We start from the raw sequence: 24,769 nt of genomic DNA, 5'->3' as shown, positions 1-24,769 counted from the left end.
GAGGCCTGCAAACCTGACAGTTACACCAGCTCTGTCAGAAGGAATAGACCAAAATTCACCCAACTTATTGTGGAAAGCTTGTGGAAGGCAACCTGAAATTTAAAAAGGCAATGCTACCAAATACTAATTGAGTGTATGTAAACTTCTGACCCACTGGGAATGTGATGAAAGAAATAAAAGCTGAAATGAATCACTCTGGTATTATTCTGACATTTCACATTCTTAAACTAGTGGTAATCCTAACTGATTGTTACTAGGATTAAAGGTCAGGAATTGTGAAAAACTGAGTTTAAATGTATTTGGCTAAGGTGAATGTACATTTCCGACTTCAACTGTATGTGTAAGAAGCTGCTGAGAAATCCATGTCTCAAGTTCCATGCTCTACGTCGTTTCCTCTCCTCATCCTCTCTGACCACTGGCCTATAAGAACTGGTGAAGGGAAAGCAATATGGTGACAACCCAAACCAGTTCTCCCGGTCCGTTAAAAGGAGAGTTAAAGACCCAGTGCAGTCTAAACATGAATTTCCAATGTTTTTATATATATTTCTACACTGAGGTTGGAAAATGGTGATAATGCCCTTTTAGTTTAAGAGCTGCTTGGAAAGACTGCCTGAAATATCAGGCATTTTTGGTGGGATGGAGTTTTGGCCTGCCTGGTGACATCACCAGGTGGTAAATTCTCTGCCAATAACCACTTATTTTCAGTTTTCCCCTCCTCACTCAGACCACTCCCAGGTAGTCTTAGCAAAATTCTTTGTTTGAGAAATTGCTCTTTGCTAAGAAGCTATTTTTGTTGCTTTGTTTTCAATTATAATAGTCAAAATCACAGTAATGTACCTAATTGTTACCAGATATTATTTGATGTTGAGATAAAAACGGCTGCATTGGAACTTTTAAAGGGTAGTCCCTTAAAGAGGAGGAGAGGAAGCCACAATAGTATTTGGACATCTCCCCATACACTTATCCAACCTGTGGGATCCCATAACGATCTGGACCTTTAGGGCTGAATCATATGTTGAGATACAAATGTGTGTTCTCAATGTAGGATTGGGCCCTCAATGAGGAGCACTGTGTAACTTGAGTTGGGTAGATTTAATAAGCACGTCAATTGCAAACGGTTGAGATTATTAATATGCACAAGAGACATCTGTTTAATAGGAAGATTATTTATATTTCTGCTATTTTCTAGAAAAGGGAGCTTGGCTGTATCCAATGCCAGCTGTATTAGATATGTCACTTGATCATTATGTGGTGAAATTATGAATGACACTATTTTGGTAACCATTGTTGGGCTAAGCATCCTCTGTTGTAAATAGTTTTTTTTTAAAGTCCTAACTACTTAAAAACCATCTATTGTAGACCATGCCCCTACATTATAGGATATGGTGTTGTCGTTGTTAACTAGTCTTCCCACATACAATATATTACACAGCAGACCTGCCTTCTGCTATTCAGACAGGTGGTACACACTGCGTGCTGTATCGGAGCCTGCAATGGAAATGTTGTGTTCTCTGAAACTGTTGTAATGTCTCTTGCCAATCATTGTCTCCTAAGTGCCGTTTGAATGATTTGACAAATTCTGTTTTCTAGTTGTGACATTGTTATTGTAAAAAATACATATATTTCTAACTATTGTAAATATTATTGGAGTATTTCAGAAAATATAAAATAAATTACTGTGAGTTACTTTGTTGTTTGTCGAACAATTTAATTTGGTTTACCTTAGATTAGTGTTTCCCAACCCTGGTCCTCGAGTACTCCCAACAGTACACACTTTTGTTCAGTCAGGTGTGCTTGTCCAGGGTTACAATAAAATGTGTGCTGTTGAGGGAATTGGAGGTCCAGGGTTGGGAAACACTGCCTTACATCTTACTATCCCTTTTGGACAGGAAAGAAAATTACACAGAATTCAGTACACTGTTCATTGATTTGATGCATTTGTTTTATTTCTGGCAATATATTATCTGTAAAAACATTGGTAGCTGTAATTAGTGAAGTAAACAGAGCAAATACCAAAAAGTGGGTGGTGTAATGGGAAAAATCCATGACTGTTAGTGTTTCCGTCCATATTGGGGAAATATCTCCCCAGTCGCTTACGAGAACAAAAAATGTAAAGCAACCATTGGACATGGTTATGTTGCTTTAATGTCTAAAGTATTTCATCCATTCCATCAATGGTTACCTGTCCTGCATAGTAACGTTACTTATCAAATCCAACAGTCCTCTTCTTAACCCTTAAACTCCTGACTGTCCTGTCAATCATTATTTTGCACTATACTCATGTAATCAGACATTCTCTGACACTGAATTCAGGAGGCAAAAAATCCATCATTACACAAAAGGAATTACTGATTGAAAGCATGTCACCCACCATGTTCAAGTTAGATAATAGATCTTACCAAGGGAAGGAAGAAAGGATGCTTTGCCAAGTACTTGGATAGAACAGGGTCTCTGTCAGCCACAGGTTTATGGTGCATAGTGCAGTTTGGCACCTTTATGGATTGTCCCATGAAATGCCTGGTTCTGTTTCTTCGGGCCCATTTATGAGACCTATTATGCTTATTTAGCATAAATAAGCTTTAAAATGAGAAAGATACCAAAACTATACAACTAGTTTGGAGGACAAGGGTGCAAGCTCAATACAGTAGTTCAGATACAGTAAAATGCTGTGTTGTATTGTGTCAAAGTCCAAGACACTCATAGAGAGAGATCACAGAGAAATTGAGTTAGATTCTGATTAAATCATTCACGAGTAGCATCACAAGATGGACTTTGGGTAGTAAATGTAAGAATCATGACACTTTTTCCTCAAATGTGCACTCAAGCCATTTTGACAAATCCAATTTGTCAAATAATTTACAGGAGAGGCATCAGACGCTCACAACCAGGGTTGGGCTTGTCTCCATTTCCTTAGAATAATGACAGTAAAAAAACATTGGATAACAAGGCAAAGTTAAAGGTCAGTAGTAGTCGGTAGACTAGTATGCATAATGGATAGTTGTATGTACATTCACCAATCTGGTTATCTGTAGAAGTATGTGAGGCCACAGAACCTCACTGTGCTCCTCACAAAGAGCACCTTCATACTTAGTGTCGAATCATTCAAACAGTCTGTATGCATGTAAACTCAATGCTACTGTTAGTTCCCAGAATCCAGGGATGCCCAACTATAGTATTCTACGGCCCTTGGATTTTCACATCTCCCTGGTGCTGAGTTGTCCAATGAATGTCATAGAAAGTACACACCTGGTTGTAACAAGTATTTGAATAGAAGACGAGACCGAAAACAAGCAGACACTATGGCACTCGAGCTGTGCACCCCTGCCATAATCCCAAAAGTGGGTTTCACTCATGTTGTCTGATAACCACCCCAGTTCTGTGTGTTCCTACTCATCCGAAGGTGTTCCCGTTGCGGGCAGCCTGAGCATTGGTCCGGTTTCTGCTCCGGACCGGTCGGTCTCGGCTGAAGATGGTGTCCTGGTCACTGTCCAGCTCTGACTCGGACATCATGAGGCTGGAGTTGTGCTCTGTGCTCCTGTGTTTGATGTCTGAGAAGGGGACAGACCGGGTAGATCATGGCAGGGTCACCAAAAACAGGAATGTTTTGAAATGTGTTGATTGAAAAATCAGACACTTACTGTATTTGGGCCTTAGCTCCATTTTCTCCTGTTCGTCCATGTTGTCCAGTATAGTGTACTTGGTTTTCTTCCTGACCTTAGTGCGACTCCTCCTAAACATAAAAAAAACACATTTCTATTGAAGTTCCAATGCAGCCTTTAAAAGAAATATCAATATCAAATCATTTCCAGGTAACAATTAAGTACGTTACTATGATTGTTTTCAATTAAAATAGTTTAAAAGATACAAAAAATTACTTGTTTGCTAAAAGCCATTTCTCAAGCAACAATTTTGCTAGGACTTTCTGGGAGTGGTCTGAGTGGGGAGGGGGAAACTGAAAACTTGCTGTTGGCAGAGAGGTTTGGAGAGAGGTTGGGAACTCTCTTTCTTATTGGTCTATTAACTCATTTACCACCAGGCGATGTCACCAGGCAGGCCAAAAACCCCATCCAACCAAAACAGGCAGTAATTTCAGGCAGTCTTTTCAAACAGCTCTTACGCTAAAATGGCAATATCATAATTTTCACAATTTCACAGTATTATTCCAACTTCATAGTGTGGAAATACTGTATATATACAGTACCAGTCAAGTTTGGACACACCAAATCATTCCAGGGTTTTTCTTTATTTGTACTATTTTCTACATTGTAGAATAATAAGGAAGACATCACAACTATGAAATAACACATATGGAATTATGTAGTAACCAAAAAAGTGTTAAACAAATCCAAATATATTTTATATTTAAGATTCTTCAAAGTAGCCACCTTTTGCCTTGATGACAGATTTGCACACTTGGCATTCTCTCAACCAGCTTCACCTGGAATGCTTTTCCAACAGTCTTGAAGGAGTTCCCGCATATGCTGAGAACTTGTTGGCTGCTTTTCCGTGAAGAGGCGACTCTGGGATGCTGGCCTTCTAAGTGAGAGTACCTCTGTCCAGTGTCTGTGTTCTTTTGTCCATCTTAATATTTTATTTTTATTGGCCAGTCTAAGATATGGCTTTTTCTTTTCAACTCTGCCTAGAAGGCCAGCATCCTGGAGTCATCTCTTTACTGTTGACGTTGAGACTGGTGGTTTTGTGGGGACTATTTAATGAAGCTGCCAGTTGAGGATTTGTGAGGCGACTGTTTCTCAAACTAGACACTCTAATGTACTTGTCCTCTTGCTCAGTTGTGCACCGGGGCCTCCCACTTTCTATTCTGGTTAGAGACAGTTTGTGCTGTTCTGTGAAGGAAGTAGCGTTGTACGAGATCTTCAGTTTCTTGGCAATTTCTCGCTTGGAATAGCCTTAATTTCTCAGAACAAGAATAGACTGACGAGTTTCAGAAGAAAGTTCTTTGTTTCTGGACATTTTGAGCCTGTAATCGAACCCACAAATGCTGATGTTCCAGATACTCAACTAGTCTAAAGGCCAGTTTTATTGCTTCTTTCATCAGAACAACAGTTTTCAGTTGTGCTAACATAATTGCAAAAGGGTTTTCTAATGATCAATTAGCCTTTTAAAATTATAAATTGGATTAGCTAACACAACGTGCCATTGGAACACAGGACTGATAGTTGCTGATAATCGGCCTCTGTACGCCTATGTAGATATTCCATCAAATAATCAGCCGTTTCCAGCTACAATAGTCATTTACAACATTAACAATGTCTACACTGTATTTCTGATCAATTTGATGTTATTTTAATGGACAAAAAATTTGCTTTTCTTTCAAAAACAAGGACATTTCTAAGTGACCCCAAACCTTTGAACGGTAGTGTATATATAAAACATAGGAAATCACATGTTTTACTGCACTGGGCCTTTAACAAACAGCTAATCATAACATCTATATAGGACCTTGCTGTGTGTCTGAGCACTAAAAGAAAAGTCACCTTTTGCAGCAGTACACACATGCCCAAGTGACTGTCACGATGAAGACAATGACCATGAAGAAGGACAGGATGAAGTAGAGAACCCGCCACTCTGCCAAACATAAGAGAGAAAAGACTGGCACTGTGAATGTAGCATCTCACAGCAGACGGGGCAAAAACTATCTCATCCTCTCAGGACCGATGAATGAACATAGCTCACCACAGTTGCTCTCTCCGTCGCCAAAGAACCTGCGAATGAGGTTCTCCGTCCAAAAGGGGTCACAGACACACTCCTTGGTGATTGGGTCACACGTCCCATGGCCCGAGCAGCGGAGCAAGCACACTGTGTGGGGTGTGGGATGAACACCAATACACAAACAGGATCAGCATACATCACGGCAGAGGACAAAGACAGACAGCTTTCTTAGTCACCAAGTGATGAGATCTAGTCTAATTTAATCTCTCATGTAATAGAATCAGAGATGGTCTATAATGTTGTTATAACATTGTAACAGACTTTGATATAATATGGTATGATAAGGTAAGATGTGGTGTTCTGTGTTGTGGTACTCACTGACTGTATCCACTCGAAGGACTCTGAAGAGCAGGTAGTCAGTCTTCTCCCTCAGCAGCTGACCACGCAGCACACTGGCCAGTTTAGGACCAGGGACTGGCCCCTCAGGACCCTGCACTGAGAACCTCAGCACTGTGCTACACGCACACACACACACACACACACACACACACACACACACACACACACACACACACACACACACACACACACACACACACACACACACACACACACACACACACACACACACACACACACACACAATGCAGTACTACAATGTGTAAAAACACAACCATGTATGTTGTGTATGTGTTTGCTGCATTGGGCAGTACCTGAGATCTGAGTGTCCCCATAGGCACCTGAGGTGGATGTCATTGTCCAGGACGTGGAGCAGTGCTGCCAACTGTCTGAGCACTGTGTCCTTCTGTGACACACTCACCTGGGCCAGCGCCACCAACATCTCCACCTCTACCTCCTCACGACCACCAGGGTCTGTGGTGTCGTAGCAGAATCAGAATTAGTTAGGTAACATTGATAAATAAGATGTTGTATCTACTTTCATAAATATGCTCATGTGGAAAGTCACTTGGGGCCCAGAGAGGGGAGAGGTCAGGATTGTCTTCATATGTGCGGGTGAAGGGCTCCACAATGTCTGTACACCAGTCACTCCCTACTTTTCCCATTGGGGGGAGGAGCATGGCAGTGTCTGGAACCGTTGTATGTCCCCTCTGATGTCGAAACTTGTCTTTCATAGTATATGACCTAGAGGCTCACTCCTCTCCGTGAGCTTGTCCAGGGGGGGTTGTATTTGAGATGGGTGTATCTAGAATTGACAATTGATATATGCCATTGGATGAGGTAATGTTTTAGTAATAGGAAGTACCAAGAACGAGAAGTAGAACCTCATCTAAGAGAGCAAACTGAACAATAATTTATAGCTAATGCTATCTGGCTATGGGATACTCCTCTCTCAAGTAAAAGTCTTACTTTGTGCAGTTTTCCTAAGACCTGTGGTTCGTCATTGTGATTTGAGAGGGGTGGATCTTTGCTATAAACGTTCTCAGTTGCCATTTTGTAAGCACTCTCAGAGAATTAATTTATAGACACTGAATTGATCTGAGAGTCACAGGGCTATGGTGAATCTCATTTCATTAAAATATTAAGTTTATGTATAACTCTGACTGGTGTGTGGTTTGTAACTCTCCTTATTTAGTAATGCAGGAAATTTCCATGACAGTGGACACACACACTGTCTGAGAACATACACACTCTGACAGAACACACACAGTGGGGCAAAAAAGTATTTAGTCAGCCACCAATTGTGCAAGTTCTCCCACTTAAAAAGATGAGAGAGGCCTGTAATTTTGATCATAGGTACACTTCAACTATGACAGACAAAATTAGGGGAAAAATCCAGAAAATCACATTTTAGGATTTTTAATGAATTTATTTGCAAATTATGGTGGAAAATAAGTATTTGGTCACCTACAAACAAGCAAGATTTCTGGCTCTCACAGACCTGTAACTTCTTCTTTAAGAGGCTCCTCTGTCCTCCACTCGTTACCTGTATTAATGGCACCTGTTTGAACTTGTTATCAGTATAAAAGACACCTGTCCACAACCTCAAACAGTCACACTCCAATCTCCACTATGGCCAAGACCAAAGAGCTGTCAAAGGACACCAGAAACAAAATTGTAGACCTGCACCAGGCTGGGATGACTGAATCTGCAATAGGTAAGCAGCTTGGTTTGAAGAAATCAACTGTGGGAGCAATTATTAGGAAATGGAAGACATACAAGACCACTGATAATCTCCCTCGATCTGGGGCTCCACGCAAGATCTCACCCCGTGGGGTCAAAATGATCACAAGAATGGTGAGCAAAGATCCCAGAACCACACGGGGGGACCTAGTGAATGACCTGCAGAGAGCTGGGACCAAAGTAACAAAGCCTACCATCAGTAACACACTATGCCGCCAGGGACTCAAATCCTGCAGTGCCAGACGTGTCCCCCTGCTTAAGCCAGTACATGTCCAGGCCCGTCTGAAGTTTGCTAGAGAGCATTTGGATGATCCAGAAGAAGATTGGGAGAATGTCATATAGTCAGATGAAACCAAAATATAACTTTTTGGTAAAAACTCAACTCATCGTGTTTGGAGGACAAAGAATGCTGAGTTGCATCCAAAGAACACCATACCTACTGTGAAGCATGGGGGTGGAAACATCATGCTTTGGGGCTGTTTTTCTGCAAAGGGACCAGGACGACTGATCCGTGTAAAGGAAAGAATGAATGGGGCCATGTATTGTGAGATTTTGAGTGAAAACCTCCTTCCATCAGCAAGGGCATTGAAGATGAAACGTGGCTGGGTCATTCAGCATGACAATGATCCCAAACACACCGCCCAGGCAACGAAGGAGTGGCTTCATAAGAAGCATTTCAAGGTCCTGGAGTGGCCTAGCCAGTCTCCAGATCTCAACCCCATAGAAAATCTTTGGAGGGAGTTGAAAGTCCGTGTTGTCCAGCAACAGCCCCAAAACATCACTGCTCTAGAGGAGATCTGCATGGAGGAATGCGCCAAAATACCAGCAACAGTGTGTGAAAACCTTGTGAAGACTTACAGAAAACGTTTGACCTCTGTCATTGCCAACAAAGGGTATATAACAAAGTATTGAGATAAACTTTTGTTATTGACCAAATACTTATTTTCCACCATAATTTGCAAATAAATTCTGACTAAATACTTTTTTGCCCCACTGTGTGCTGTACGTGCTGTTCAGCTCTTCCTCCTAATGCTCGGCATGGTCTGTGGGGAAACACAGTCTGAGAACACACATCTACCTGGCCGCACTTCCACGGTGGCTGTGGCGGTGCTGCTGCGTCCCTGGGTGTCTGTGACATGCAGCTGGAACACATAGGTCCCCTCCACCAAGTTGGCCAGGTACAGGAAGGCCTGCTGCTCTGAACCATACAGCACATCCTGGGGAAACAACAGGACAGAGTAGTTCCTACCTTAAAGTAGTTCCTACTTCCTACCTTCCTACCAGTTTAGCTAACAGCATATTACAAGTTCAAACTATATTTACCGTATACCTAAGTATCAAGACTCGTCTCACTCACCCCAGCAGCAGGGCTCTGACTGTCCCGGACCCAGAGGAAGTGCACCTCGGCTGGGTCACCATCCGTCACTGAGCCTCTGAGCACCAGGGAGTTGTTGGGCAAGGTGAGGGTATGGCTGCCGCTGGCATGTGCTACAGGGGGAAGGCTTCTGGCTGAGGATGGACAACAGGCTATAGATGAGTCCCATCATACTCAACCAGCCTGGGTGATGATGTCTCATCTTGTTTTTAACAGTTTTGCTGTGTTTGAAGCATTGTGTGTTTCTTAGCAGGTTGACGTTTGTCATTAATTATTATTAGGGTTAGCAGTGTGGTTAAGGTTAGGTTTAAAATCAAATTGTATTGCTTTGTGACTGTGCCAGCTAGTGACCACTCTGCAGAGCTGCCTCCAGTATATGAGTCATCCCAATAAATGCCAACCTGTGTTTTCTTACCCTCTTGAACCCTGACTGTGAGAAAGGCACTGTCTGTCAGCCCTTCCTGGTCACTCACAGTCAGACTAAATGTATAGCGGCCTGCTCTGAGGCCCGTTACTATGGCTACGGGCTTGTCCACACCCTCTGTCCTTGACCCTGGAGGACCTCTAAAAAACAACACAGAAAAGCATCGTGAGAAAGCTCTTCAGCTTGTTCTTCATATCTTTATAGACTTTTCTGGACACAACCTTTGACCTATATGAACAGCGTTGGTACCTGATGGTGTCCCAGTGGTAGCTAGTGACGGCGTGGTCATCAGTGCTGCTGCTTCCGTCCAGGGTAACGCTGGTCACTGGGAGGGTCAGCTGCCTGTTAGGACCCACTACAGCCACAGGGGCTCCGTTTGACTCCTTGACCTCAGCTATGGGGGTGTTTTTGTTCTCTATGGGACAGAGCAAAACAGATAATTTGTTGAAACATGTCCTATGCATGTTTTGATACCCTTGGGTTTACTACTAGGTGGACTAAGGTAAAGGAATGCCTGAGGTAAACTGCTTGAGGACAATCTAATGTTGTAAAACATATCTGATACTCTGTTATAATCTTAATACTGTCCTTATGTCATTTACCTGTCATCTGAGTGGCAGCGGTAGTGACAGAGGAGGTGGCTGCAGTAGGGTCACCCTGTCTGTGGGCCAGGGTAGCAGCAAGGCCAGGGCTGGAGGTGGGAGTGAGGGTGTCATGGCTGGGGTAGGGCAGTCGGTCATTCTCCACTTGCTGAATAACCTTCACTGTAGCCGTGGTGGATTCTGACAACCCGGCAGAATCTGTAATGGTCAACCTGGAAAAAAATCCATATGAATCCAGCTACTCTTGTACGCTTGTATTGTAGTGGTGGGGGAAACATTGATGGTAATGGCTTACACAGTATCTATGTCACGTTTCCATGAGGCTTCATTCATAGATATAACTATCTGAAGGCAGAAAACCTTTGGTCCTGTATTCTTGTTGGTTAAACACCAACTATGATTAATAGAGACCATATACTGTAATTATTAGTGCCGTCTGACCTGTGTTCCATGGTAGAGCAGCATACCCAAACTATTTTTTCTTCCATTCATTATTTGATTTTCAATCCTTGAATTGACTGAGATTAAATTTAATTGGACCCCAAGTCTAGGCCACAGAGGTCCTATCCATACCTGAACGTGTACTCCCCAGGGGCAAGGTTGGATAGGTTGGGAATCTGTGTGTCCGAGAAAGCTCCAAGCTCTATGGATGGACCTCCAACCTGCTCCCAGTGATGGCTGATGATCACTCCATCATCAGTACTCTCTGTGAGGGACCATCAAACACAAGATAGGACAAACGGACAACATAATATATCATTAGGTGGGTGCTTGATAGAATTCATAGTCAAATAATTGGATAGGACAGATTGAAATACTGGCTAACGTTATTTAAATACAGCAGTAAGACAATGAAACGACCCAAAACAGATCTTCATCCTCGATTTAAACATTGTTTTTGTTTCACATCAATAAATGTTGGAGCATTTGAGTGTGCATGCCCTAATGGCTCTTAGTCCAGTATTTGACATTAGACTGAACTCCTTGATCTGTAATGTTCATTCATTTGTCTGATACTACTGCTCTGGTGACAAGAGGAAGACTGCCCTCTACTGATTCATCAACACCATGTCCAGCAGCATCTTGACACCCACAGGGGAACATTTCTCCTTACCATTTCTCATTTTGGGGGACTGTCATGATGATAAATATTTAGATAATACATGAAGCCAAAAGCTTAAACAAATTATTTATTGAGGTTGTTACAAACTTGGAAAAGAAAGAACAAGCTGATACGAAAACCATTTCTCGATTGAATGAATATGGTCTTACCTTTACATTTGAGTAATTTAGCAGACACTCTTTTCCAGAGCGAAATACAGGAGCAACTAGGGTTAAGTGCCTGGGTCAAGGGCACAGACAGATTTTTCACCTAGTCGGCTCTGGGATTTGGTTACTGGCCCAACGCTCCTAACCACAAGGCTACCTGCCACCCCAGCTATATAGTATTATATGCAAACTATTCAATTACACAATATTTGAAACAGATAGCTTATTTTGTTTACAATAATACAGTAATTGTTAGTTTATAAGGCGATTAGAAGTAGAATATACACGCCACGGTGGAAATGGCCACTTCTTTGTTGCCCTCTTTTATTGGGATGTTTTGTTCTAGTATCTCTTTTTTCAGTATTTGACATTGTTTATTTTAAAATGCAACCCGAATGTAAATTCAGCTTGTAAACTCAATCAACATTTTCCCCACATGTCATATATTTAAGTCAGAGGAGAATCACTTTGTCCAAAGTGACAGTGGCCTACATGCTAAATCTCTGGTCGCCAAGGGGAAAAGTCACAGCTCCATCTCTTGGCTCAAAGGGCGAAGCCGCTACTGGTGACCTGCACCCGTCAAAGCCCCAAAAGGCCAAAGTCCTATATAGGTCCATCCTGCTTGTTGACTCCAGAAACTTCAATGAAATCAGGATGATCCTGAGGAAGGTTGGTTGTCTAGGCTCATCTCAGATGGCTGTGTCATGTCCTAAGCTGTCCCAGCGGGTCTCACAGTGTCCAGTCTTGTCCCAGAGTGCTGTGCAGCATGTGGAGGGCAGTGCCAGTCAGTTGCATGGCCACGTTTCCTGCCCACGGACAGAGAAGCAGCTGAACAACTTAACAAAGAAAAAAATGAAAAGATTGGAAGATTGGTGTCATTTCCGGTCACAACTTGCAGACTTGTTTACGTGCTGCTGTGCGTTTTGTTGCTAGCCTTACTTTGCTACCTGACAACTTTACAGTTTTTACTTTTAGTTTTTCCCTCACTCAACTTTTTTTCATTCAACTTTTTCACTCGGGACGATTTGTCGCTGTACTCATAATATACAAGAGAACGATCGCCTTATGGCGAGGACAGCCGTGCTGCAAGCCCAGCTTCAGACACAATCGTTAAGCAAGAGTAATTTCAGTGTAGGAAAGAATGAAACAGCGTCTGTGCTACCAGTAAGTACAGATAGTAGTATAAATCCCCTCGCTCAGTCCCCGCAGCCGGACAACTTTCTCATGGCTTCTGGAGGGAAATGCTGTAGGAATGCTCAACCAGTGTCGCTCATTCAGCCGACAGAAACTTTCAACCGGTTCTCCCCATTAAGCAGCGAGTCGGAGTCAGAGGCCGAGCCTTCTCTGGTCTCCACTCCTCCCGTTACAGGGTCTGAGACGCCGATGCCTCCCACCATTAGCTCTGGCAAATTGAAAACACTAGTCATTGGCGACTCCATTACCCGCAGTATTAGACTTAAAACGAATCATCCAGCGATCATACACTGTTTACCAGGGGGCAGGGCTACCGACGTTAAGGCTAATCTGAAGATGGTGCTGGCTAAAGCTAAAACTGGCGAGTGTAGAGAGTATAGAGATATTGTTATCCACGTCAGCACCAACGATGTTAGGATGAAACAGTCAGAGGTCACCAAGCGCAACATAGCTTCAGCGTGTAAATCAGCTAGAAAGATGTGTCAGCATCGAGTAATTGTCTCTGGCCCTCTCCCAGTTAGGGGGAGTGATGAGCTCTACAGCAGAATCTCACAACTCAATCGCTGGTTAAAAACGGTTTTCTGCCCCTCCCAAAAAATAGAATTTGTAGATAATTGGCCCTCTTTCTGGGACTCACCCACAAACAGGACTAAGCCTGGCCTGTTGAGGAGTGACGGACCCCATCCTAGTTGAAGGGGTGCTCTTATCTTATCTACGAACATAGACAGGGCTCTAACTCCCCTAGCTCCACAATGAAATAGGGTGCAGGCCAGGCAGCAGGCTGTTAGCCAGCCTGCCAGCTTAGTGGAGTCTGCCACTAGCACAGTCAGTGTAGTCAACTCAGCTATCCCCATTGAGACCGTGTCTGTGCCTCGACCTAGGTTGGGCAAAACTAAACATGGCGGTGTTTGCCTTAGCAATCTCACTAGAATAAAAACCTCCTCCATTCCTGCCATTATTGAAAGAGATTGTGATACCTCACATCTCAAAATAGGGCTCCTTAATGTTAGATCCCTCACTTCCAAGGCAGTTATAGTCAATGAACGAATCACTGATCATAATCTTGATGTGATTGGCCTGACTGAAACATGGCCTAACCCTGATGAATTTACTGTGTTAAATGAGGCCTCACCTCCTGGCTACACTAGTGAACATATCCCTGCAAAGGCGCATCCTGCAAAGGCGGAGGTGTTGCTAACATTTACGATAGCAAATTTGAATTTACAAAACAAAGAAAACATTTTTTTTGTCTTTTGAGCTTCTAATCATGAAGTCTGTGCAGCCTACTCAATCACGTTTTAATGCTACTGTTTACAGACCTTCTGGGCCATATACAGCGTTCCTCACTGAGTTCCCTGAATTCCTATCGGACCTTGTAGTCATAGCAGATAATATTCAAATTTTTGGTGACTTTAATATTCACATGGAAAAGTCCACAGACCCACTCCAAAAGGCGTTCGGAGCCATCATCAACTCAGTTTTGTGGATCTTAATGTTTTTCCCCATAATCCTGGACTATCGGACCACCATTGTATTATGTTTGCAATCACAACAAATAATCTGCTCAGACCCCAACCAAGGATCATCAAAATTCGTGCTATAAATTCTCAGACATTCTCAGACCTCTGCCTACCCAAGGACGTCAGGGGACAAAAATCAGTTTACCACCTAACTGAGGAACTCAATTTAACCTTGCGCAATACCCTAGATGCAGCCACACCCCTAAAAACGAAAATCATTTGTCATAAGAAATTAGCTCCCTGGTATACACAAAATATCCGAGATCTTATGCAAGCTTCCAGAAAATTGGAACGGAAATGGCGCCACACCAAAGTGGAAGTCTTCTGACTAGCTTGGAAAGACAGTACCGTGCAGTATCGAAGAGCCCTCACTGCTGCTTGATCATCCTATTTTTCCAATTTAATTGAGGAAAATATGAACAATCCTACATTTATTTTTGATACTATCGCAAAGCTCACTAAAAAGCAGCATTCCCCAAGAGAGTATGGCTTTCACTTCAGCAGTAATAAATTCATTAACTTCTTTGAGGAAAAGATCATGTTCATTAGAAAGCAAATTACGGACTCCTCTTTAAATCTGCGTATTCCTCCAAAGCTCAGTTGTCCTGAGTCTGCACAACTCTGCCAGGACCTAGGATTAAGGGAGACACTCAAGTGTTTTAGTACTATATCTCTTGACACAATGATGAAAATAATCATGGCCTCTAAACCTTCAAGCTGCATACTGGACCCTATTCCAGCTAAACTACTGAAAGAGCTGATTCCTGTGCTTGGCCCTCCTATGTTGAACATAATAAACGGCTCTCTATCCACCGGATGTTTACCAAACTCACTAAAAGTGGCAGTAATAAAGCTTCTCTTGAAAAAGCCAAACCTTGACCCAGAAAATATTTTAAAAACTATCTGCCTATATCGAATCTCCCATTCCTCTCAAAAATGTTAGAAAAAGCTGTTGCGCAGCAACTCACTGCCTTCCTGAAGACAAACAATGTATACCAAATGCTTCAGTCTAGATTTAGACCCCATCATAGGACTGAGACTGCACTTGTGAAGGTGGTAAATTACCTTTTAATGGCGTCAGACCAAGGCTCTGATCTGTCCTCGTGCTCCTAGACCTTAGTGCTGCTTTTGATACCATCGATCACCACATTCTTTTGGAGAGATTGGAAAACCAAATTGGTCTACACGGACAAGTTCTGGCCTGGTTTAGATCTTATCTGTAAGATATCAGTTTGTCTCTGTGGATGGTTTGTCCTCTGACAAATCAACTGTAAATTTCGGTGTTCCTCGAGGTTCCGTTTTAGGACCACTATTGTTTACACTATATATTTTACCTCTTGGGGGTGTCATTCGAAAACATAATGTTAACTTTCACTGCTACGCGGATGACAGACAGCTGTAGATTTCAATGAAACATGGTGAAGCCCCAAAATTGCCCTCGCTGGAAGCCTGTGTTTCAGACATAAGGAAGTGGATGGCTACAAACTTTCTACTTTTAAACTCAGACAAAACAGAGATGCTTGTTCCAGGTCCCAAGAAACAAGGAGATCTTCTGTTGAATCTGGCAATTAATCTTGATGGTTGTACAGTCGTCTCAAATAAAACTATGAAGGACCTCTGTGTTACTCTGGACCTTGATCTCTTTTTAAACGAACATATCAAGACTGTTTCAAGGACAGCTTTTTTCCATCTAAGTAACATTGCAAATATCAGAAATGTTCTGCCCAAAAATTATGCAGAAAAATTAATCCATGCTTTTGTTACTTCTAGCTTAGACTACTGCAATGCTCTACTTTCCAGCTACCCGGATAAAGCAATAAATAAACTTCAGTTAGTGCTAAATACGGCTGCTAGAATCCTGACTAGGACCACAAAATGTTATCATATTACTCCAGTGCTAGCCTCCCTACACTGGCTGCCTGTTAAGGCAAGTGCTGATTTCAAGGTTTTACTGCTAACCTACAAAGCATTACATGAGCTTGCTCCTACCTATCTTTCCGATTTGGTCCTGCCGTACATACAATTAGGCCTCCTAATTGTCCCAAGAATTTCTAAGCAAAACAGCTGGAGGCAGGGCTTTCTCTTATAGAGCTCCATTTTAAGTCTTTACTGAAGACTCATCTCTTCAGTAGGTCCTATGATTGAGTGTAGTCTGGCCCAGGAGTGTGAAGGTGAACGGAAAGGCACTGGAGCAACGAACCACAATTGCTGTCTCTGCCTGGCCGGTTCCCCTCTCTCCACTGGGATTCTCTGCCTCTAACCCTATTACAGGGGCTGAGTCACTGGCTTACTGGTGCACTTCCATGCCATCCCTAGGAGGGGTGCGTCACTTGAGTCACTGACGTGGTCTTCCTGTCTGGGTTGGCACCTCTCCCCCCCTTGGGTTGTGCCATGGAGGAGATCTTTGTGGGCTATACTCGGCCTTGTCTCAGGATGGTAAGTTGGTGGTTGAAGATATCCCTCAAGTGGTGTAGGGGCTGTGCTTTGGTAAAGTGGGTGGGGTTATATCCTGCCTGTTTGGCCCTGTCCGGGGGTATCATCGGATGGGGCCACAGTGTCTTCTGACCCCTCCTGTCTCAGCCTCCAGTATTTATGCTGCAGTAGTTTATGTGTCGGGGGGCTAGGGTCAGTCTGTTATATCTGGAGTATTTCTCCTGTCTTACCCGGTGTCCTGTGTGATTTTAAGTATGCTCTTTCTAAGTCTCCCTTTCTCTCTCTCGGAGGACCTGAGCCCTAGGACCATGCCTCAGGACTACCTAGCATGATGACTCCTTGCTGTTCCCAGTCCACCTGGCCATGCTGCTGCTCCAGTTTCAACTGTTCTACCTGAACCCTGACCTGTTCACCAGACATGCTACCTGTCCCAGACCTGCTGTTTTCAACTCTCTAGAGACAGCAGGAGCGGTAGAGATACTCTCAATGATTGGCTATGAAAAGCCTACTGACATTTACTCCTGAGGTGCTGACATGTTGCACCCTCGACAACTACTGTGATTATTATTATTTGACCATGCTGGTCACATAGCCAATTACACATACACACACAAGCACTAAAAACATTTGCTTTTAAGTTTAGGTTTGCAGCATCTATTAGTTTGAAAATATACTTTTACATTAACCACACAGTCAGTGTGTAGTATTTGTATTCATATTAGTGTGTTTTATGGTACATCGGAGCTGTGACTGATCATTCATCTGATATATATTTATCTTTAGTAGGCCTACTCTAAAAGTAAAGAGTAAAATTATGGTAAGGGTAGTCACCATCCAAAGCCAACTATTTCATACATACGGCTGCCCTTGATGATGGTTGAGCTGGCAGGAAGTGACACGACCTCGGTTACTGGGAGGGTGACGGCTTTGGGGGTCTGGTTCCTTCTCGCCGCTGTAAAGTAAGAGATATTCCATCCATTAGGACTGTCAGCCATGTGTGACTGCTGTGTGCCCTTTCTAATTAATCCAGGAAATAAACTTCCAATCATGCTTGTAAAAACCCTTGTGTTTGTGACTGTACCAGTTTGGGGCTCTGGGCCGACGGAGGCTACCAGCTCCACTGTGTCCCTTAGCAATGTTAGCTCTACAGGATTGTCAGATTATACAGAGACAAGAGATTGAGAATAAAACAAGAAAATATGAGATAGAAACATGTTATGTAACAGGGGGAACAAAGAATATGAAAGACTACCTACAATCACCAATAAAGGTTTAAAAAATCCAATGAACAAAAACCTATTGCAGTACCTGTCTGTGTGGATGTGGTCAGAGGTACAGTACTGGACAGATGAGATGGGGCTTTATTGGGATGGAAAGTCCTTATTTGGCTCGGTTGGGAGGAGTGAACACTGTCATTCTGTGGTTTGGGCGTGAATGTTGGCCCTGAGCTGGCCATGGATGTGTTCTGTAGTTCACTATCCTACAATGAAAACACAACAGAAAATACATGACTATTCGTATTAGTAATTGAAGACTCTCTAATATAGAACCTGTATGTCTCATTCCCAAATTGACACTCTCTCCAAATCCCCCTCCTGGGAATGGCTGACAAGCCTACATTAGCAAGAGAAGCTATATGGATTACACTATGTCCTATCCTCAAAGGATACGTGAAGGTCAGGCGCGCTGAATGAATGTGACTACAGAGCAGTTGAGTCAGCAAAATGCCACTGTAATAACACACACATATATGCAGACTGTCAGCTGGGTGACCGTTTATCATACCTCAGGGAAGTAACCCTATTTAAAATGTAAATTTAGACAGACTGCTTTTTCATGGCCAGTTTGTTCACTAATTGTGAGCTATCTAAATCCTAATTACTGTATTGGATCAATGGAACGTAGAACATCTATGTAACTCAGTATCATTTCCACCATGTCCTGACAAACATGTATGTGGTCTTCACACTGCCTGCAACCCTATCCATGCCATCATTTCTTGTTGCGTCATGATTCCTCCCCATTGTTCCATCTGACACTTACTTTCTTGTTTTCAGGTGTATCGCCAGACGTGGGGTCGCCGGGGGGTGCCCCCTGGTTGACTGTCACCCCAGTGGAAGGACTGGGCAGGCTGCTCTCAGCCCCTTCTGTTGCAAATCCCAGCCCCTCTAACCTGCCTTCACTTTCCGATAGGTTGAAACCATCCCTCCCTTCCAATGCTGCAGGCCAATCTGGAAGATCCCCACCGTTATCCTCAGGGCCAAGTTCACTCTCAGGGTATTCCAAATCCATCCCACCTGGGTCACCAAAATCCGTCTGGGGCCCATCTAACAGGGCTAGGTCCTTCAGTGCCTCCACGTCCCCAGAGGGGTGGGGCCTCCAGCGACTGGGATAGGGCTCCCCCCTGACCAGAGACTGGAGCAGCAGGGTCTGGGGGGGTCCTCTCTGCAGGAAGGCCATATAGGAATCAGCTCCAGGTCTCTGTCTGGGCTGGCAGTTCTCCCTCTGCTGGCAGCTGAGGATGTAGCAGCGACGCTCAAACAGCCAGGCCAGGTTACAACCGGGCAGATCACAACAGGCCCCGGCACACTGCGCCAGAGATGACACGTCCGGCACCCGCAAGATATTGCTGCTCCTCAGGGCCGGGGAGACCACAGCCTCTGAATAGGTCGCACCCTGCCAGCACTGTGACACCTCTGCAGCTATGGTACAGAGCACAGAGATATATGGTAAAACAGCTTTTGCTTATACTTTGCTTATATTTAGTAAAGGTCAGCAATAAAATCAGAAAGAGTCACCTTCCAACATGCTCCACTAAGGCGTCAACCAGATGGAACCATTAAACGGAGGGAAACTAGCATGAATTATTCAGCGATCACTTCACTGATACTGTGAGCCTAGGTATAGTCACATCTTAGCTCTCAACAATATCATCTGATAACATAGGCAAAAGGCATCAGCTGCTTTCTTTGTGTCATAGTGGCGAGTGTACGATAATGAATAATTGGACTCAATAACAGCAAACGTAATTCTTCTGCTACTCTCATAAGGAGATATTGAGTGCACAAGCAGATCCTAGTAAACATCACCCAAATATACTGCCACTCTTAGAATAAATCAATAAGCTTTTTGGAGGTACTTAAAGGGCACATTTGGGTTCATTATCCTGTTATTAATTGTTCATTTTAACCCCCGAAAAGCATCTCTTGTGAAACCATTGTCTTTTTGACAATATGGGAATCAGAAACTCAACACAAACATGACTGCCGTTTGTTAACTTTATGCTACAATACAAGTATACAACATAGAACACACAGCAAAAATATTCATTTAACATGAGGTACAGTCACAAGAATGTAATTTTAAAGATGTCCCCTAACCTTCCACATAGTGCAGGATGAGACAGAAAAGCAGGTGAGCTCCTGTCTGCATGATGCACTGGACAGACTGATCTAAACCTGGAACACAGAAGAAATCACAGACACATTACACATTGTCCCAGATATTAATAATAATAATCACACATCACCTACTGTATCTACCAATGACCACTTTGATACTCACACACAAAAGCAACATGGACTCTCCTACCCACAGAGAATGACCGTCAGTATCCTCCTGCCTCATGTTGAGTGGATCGTGTGTGACTCCGTAAAGCCACATGCCACCTTGGCAAGGATGACACAGCACCACTCTCTGCCCATACCTCCCATGATGGACTCTACTGGTGGGAACCTGTTACTACTGTCACCATACTGTGTGCTTACTGGTCTGTTGCTTCTGCTTACTGTGTAGGTAAACAATGATCATATATTTAGGTTGTTTCAGCTAATTGTTAAGGGTAGTGGTTAGGATAAAGTGTGATTCTGATATAGGGCTACAGATCAAGGGTCACTGTTGGTCACTGTATTTGAACTCAGGACAAAGCATTGAATTTGAACTCAGAATTGATCCCCATTATCTGTCCTTTTGCATACCATGCTGAGAAAGTCACTGAATAAGCTGACACCATAGAAGGCTCTCTAAATAACTAATTAATCAATCAATTACTTAATCATGAGTAAACCTAACATATTGGTAATGTGTGGTCGCACTAAAACACAACATCCAATAAAGTCAACAAGCTGATTTCCTTTACTTTCTCCATCCACATCCCTTGTATTATAAAGCGCTGTTCCAGCACCAAGGACAGCAACTGAGGGAAGGTGGAGAAAAAAGCTTTCATGAGGCATTTGATGATGACGCAACCAACTGTTTTCTGGACTGGGGTCTGCAACACAGAAGCTAACGTCATTAGCCTACTAACCTCACGGTTGTTGAGGAGATAACATGGTTCGAATGTGTAGCCTACAACAAAACATCCAATTTAAATAGATACTACCGAGCAAGCCAAGCAGTTCAACTATTCAAAGCAGCCCTCCATTACTCACTGCTCATACAGCACTTGCGAAAGATGTAGCTACACGTGAGACACTCACCAATGATGAAGGGTGCAACAATGTATCCAAATAGCGGTAGAAGTGAAAGTCGTTGTTCCAGTCGATAAGACAAATTATGCTGGCATTTTGTAGAGAGGGTGTTAATTCCCGGTGCTCACCAGTCGAAATACGCCTAGCTCGGCTGGGTTGCTACAGTCTTGTTCACGCCAGCTACTGCACCATCCCTTTCCACTGTTCCCCTGCTGCTGTTACCGGTAGACATCCTTTGTAGCTCTTTTGGGCGCAGCCGACTGGGTGGTGGTAGGTCTCGAGAGGCAATTTGCTCTGCAGCTGAGCAAAATTAGTGCGCACTGATATTCGGGGAAAAGCTGCTCATGTCATGCTGCTCACCATCCCTGACTGGCTTCGGTGGCTTGCCTTCCATGCAAGGGGAGGAAGTGTCGCCAGCGGGATATATCAGGGGAGGGGTATGATATATCTTTAATATACAGTACCAGTCAAAAGTTTGGACACACCTACTCATTCAAGGGTTTTTCTTTATTTTTATTATTTTCAACGTAGACTTATAGGGAAGACATCAAAACTATGAAATAACACAGGGAATCATGTAGTAACCAAAAAAGTGTTAAACAAATCAAAAGAGAGTTTAGATTATTCAAAGTAGCAAACATTTGCCTTGATGACAGCTTTGCACACTCTTGGCACATTCTCTCAACCAGCTTCACCTGGAATGATTTTCCAACAGTCTTGAAGGAGTTCCCACATATGCTGAGCACTTGTTGGCTGCTTTTCCTTCACTCTTCGGTCCAACTCACTCCAAACCATCACAATTGGTTTAAGGTCGGGCGATTGTGGAGGCCAGGTCATCAGATGCAGCACTCCATCACTCTCTTTCTTGGTCAAATAGCCCTTACACAGCCTGGAGGTGTGTTTTTGGTCATTGTCCTGTTGAAAAACAAATTATTGTCCCACTAAGCCCAAACAAGATAGGATGGCATATCGCTGCAGAATGCTGTGGTGGCCATGCTGATTGTTTTTGCCTTGAATTCTAAATACATCACAGACAGTTAGACAGTGTCCCCAGCAAAGCACCCCCACACCATCACACCTCCTCCCCCATGCTTCACGGTGGGAACCTCACATGCGGAGATCATCGGTACATCTACTCTGCATCTCACAAAGACACAGCGGTTGGAACCAAAAATCTCAAATTTGGACTCATCACACCAAAGGACAGATTTCCACCGGTCTAATGTCCATTGCTCGTGCTTCTTGGCCCAAGCAAGTCTCTTCTTATTATTGGTGTCCTTTAGTAGTGGTTTCTTTTCATCAATTCGACCATGAAGGCCTGATTCACAATCTCCTCTGAACAGTTGATGTCGAGATGTTTCTGTTACTTGAACTCTGTAAGGCTTTTATTTGGGCTGCAATTTCTGAGGCTGGTAACTTTAATGAACGTATCCTCTACAGCAGAGGTAACTCAGGGTCTTCCTTTCCTGTGGCGGTCCTCATGAGAGCCAGTTTCATCATAGCGCTTCATGGCTTTTGCGACTGCACTTGAAGAAACTTTCAAAGTTCTTGAAATGTTCCGGATTGACTGATTTTCATGTGTTAAAGTAATGATGGACTGTCATTTCTACTTGCTTATTTGAGCTGATCTTGCCATAATATTGACTTTGTCTTTGACCAAATAGAGCTATCTTCTGTATACCACCCCTACCTTGTCACAACACAACTGTTTGACTCAAATACATTGAGAAGGAAAGAAATTCCACAAATTAACAAGGCACACCTGTTAATTGAAATGCATTCCTCATGAAGCTGGTTGAGAAAATGCCAAAGAGTGTGCAAAGCTGTCATATTGGCAAAGGGTGGCTACTTTGAAGAATCTCAAATATAAAATATAACACCCTTTTTGTTACTACATGACTCCATATGTGTTATTTCTTAGTTTTGATGTGTTCACTATTATTCTACAATGTGGGAAATAGTACAAATAAAGAAAACCCTTGAATGAGTAGGTGTGTCCAAACTTTTGACTGGTACTGTATACAGGATCATTTAATGTTCAAAGATAATAATGAACCTTATGGGTACAGGCATATAAGATACTTAAGCCATCATCACCATTATACCTATTATTATAATTTACTACTTTTTTATGCATATATTTATTGGATTTTCCAACAGGACTATCAACAGAGTTGGTACAGAACACCCTCCCCCCCCAAAAAAAAACAACATCAAAAAATTGGTTGCCAGGTGCATGGTGTTTCCTCCGACACACTGGTGCGGCTGGCTTCCGGGTTGGATGCGCACTGTGTTAAGAAGCAGTGCGGCTTGGTTGGGTTGTGTATCGGAGGACGCATGACTTTCAACCTTCGTCTCTCCCGAGCCCGTACGGGAGTTGTAGCGATGAGACAAGATAGTAGCTACTACAACAATTTGATACCACGAAATTGGGGAGAAAAAAGGGGTAAAAATAATAAATGAATAATAATAATACAAAAAACATCCTAATGATTGATTCTGTACTTAGTTTGAAATGTTTCTTCGACCTGTAATATAACTTTTTTAAGATTCTGTCCGACGTAACGCTGACCAGAATGAGCGTTATGATATGTATACCAAATGCCCTAACAAAAGGAGGTATTTGGACATAAATAACGGACATTATCGAACAAAAACAAACATTTATTGTGGACCTGGGATTCCTGGAGTGCTTTCTGATGAAGATAATCAAATGTAAGGGAATACTTTTCATGTAATTTCTTGTTTATGTTGACGCCAACATGGTGGCTATTTTTACTATTTTACTGAGCGCCGGCTCAGATTATTGCATGGTTTGCTTATTCTGTGAAGTTTTTTTGAAATCAGACATAGCGGTTGCATTAAGGAGAGGTATATCTATAATTCCATGTTTATAACTTGTATTATCATCTACATTTATGATGAGTATTTATGTTGAATGATGTGGCTATGCAAAATCATTGGATGTTTTTGGAACTAGTGAATGTAACGCGCCAATTGTAAACTCATATTTTGATAAATATGAACTTTATCAAACAAAACATACATGTATTGTGTAACATGAGTGTCATCTGATGAAGATCATCAAAGGTTAGTGATTAATTTTACCTCTATTTGTGCTTTTTGTGACTGCTATCTTTGGCTGGAAAAAATGGCTGTGTTTATTGTCGTTTGGTGGTGACCTAACATAATCGTTTGTGGTGCTTTTGCTGTAAAGCATATTTGAAGTCGGACACTATGGTGGGATTAACAACAAGATTACCTTTAAAATGGTATGAGATACATGTATGTTTGAGGATTTTTAATTTTGAGATTTTTGATGTTTTGAATTTGGTGCCCTGCACTTTCACTGGCTGTTGTCATATCGATCCCGTTAAAGGGATTTCAGCCCTAAGAAGTTTTAAGTAAGCAGACTAACTTACATGTCACCTTATTTGGAAAGGACCTGTAGGCCTGCTCTGTCAGTTGGGAGTAAGTGGAGCTGGATACAGTTTGTATTTGTACCTATGGTGGAAACGGCTGTGTAAAAGTGAAAAGGTGAACAGAGATGGGGGACAAGCAACAAGACTCAGTGAAAAGGTAAGTGACAAGCCAGATATGTTTACGATAGGTTATACTAGGCTCAGTGGGGGTGTTGTGCTGAAAAGCTCCCCCTGCTAGAATCCCCCCAT

At 42.8% G+C, this 24,769-nt stretch overlaps 1 protein-coding gene across 2 annotated transcripts; it reads right to left on the bottom strand.

Annotated features, from left to right (window-relative positions):
• Positions 1 to 1,914: 1,914 nt before the first annotated feature.
• kiaa0319 (KIAA0319 ortholog) lies at positions 1,915 to 21,505 on the bottom strand. 2 transcript variants are annotated; one of them, XM_024394574.1, is made up of 18 exons: positions 21,108 to 21,505; positions 20,010 to 20,087; positions 18,673 to 19,331; positions 17,938 to 18,109; positions 17,711 to 17,773; positions 17,489 to 17,581; positions 10,787 to 10,919; positions 10,214 to 10,425; positions 9,861 to 10,026; positions 9,603 to 9,751; positions 9,170 to 9,321; positions 8,891 to 9,029; positions 6,384 to 6,543; positions 6,049 to 6,185; positions 5,695 to 5,817; positions 5,496 to 5,586; positions 3,639 to 3,730; positions 1,915 to 3,548 (listed from the first exon to the last, which is right to left on the bottom strand). In XM_024394574.1, the coding sequence occupies exons 2-18, from the start codon at positions 20,059 to 20,061 to the stop codon at positions 3,391 to 3,393; spliced, it is 2,751 nt and encodes a 916-aa protein (XP_024250342.1). In that variant the 5' UTR covers positions 20,062 to 20,087; positions 21,108 to 21,505; the 3' UTR covers positions 1,915 to 3,390. The 2 variants fall into 2 exon arrangements, with proteins under 2 accessions (XP_024250342.1, XP_024250334.1); XM_024394566.1 differs by having other exon boundaries at positions 17,489 to 17,773.
• Positions 21,506 to 24,769: the final 3,264 nt, after the last annotated feature.

This window comes from Oncorhynchus tshawytscha, linkage group LG03 (genome assembly GCF_018296145.1).
Source record: "Oncorhynchus tshawytscha isolate Ot180627B linkage group LG03, Otsh_v2.0, whole genome shotgun sequence".
NCBI lineage: Eukaryota > Metazoa > Chordata > Actinopteri > Salmoniformes > Salmonidae > Oncorhynchus > Oncorhynchus tshawytscha.
The sequence above is the reverse complement of the archived record's forward strand: the minus strand, read 5'-3'. Positions and strand labels throughout refer to the sequence as shown.

Coding starts and splice junctions, on each gene's coding strand:
- kiaa0319 (XM_024394566.1), bottom strand. CDS start 20,061: ATGCAGACAGGAGCTCACCTGCTTTTCTGTCTCATCCTGCACTATGTG. Junction 17,774..17,937: donor GACCACATCCACACAGACAG/GTACTGCAATAG, acceptor ACAATCCTGTAG/AGCTAACATTGCTAAGGGAC. Junction 5,587..5,694: donor CGACGGAGAGAGCAACTGTG/GTGAGCTATGTT, acceptor TATGTTTGGCAG/AGTGGCGGGTTCTCTACTTC.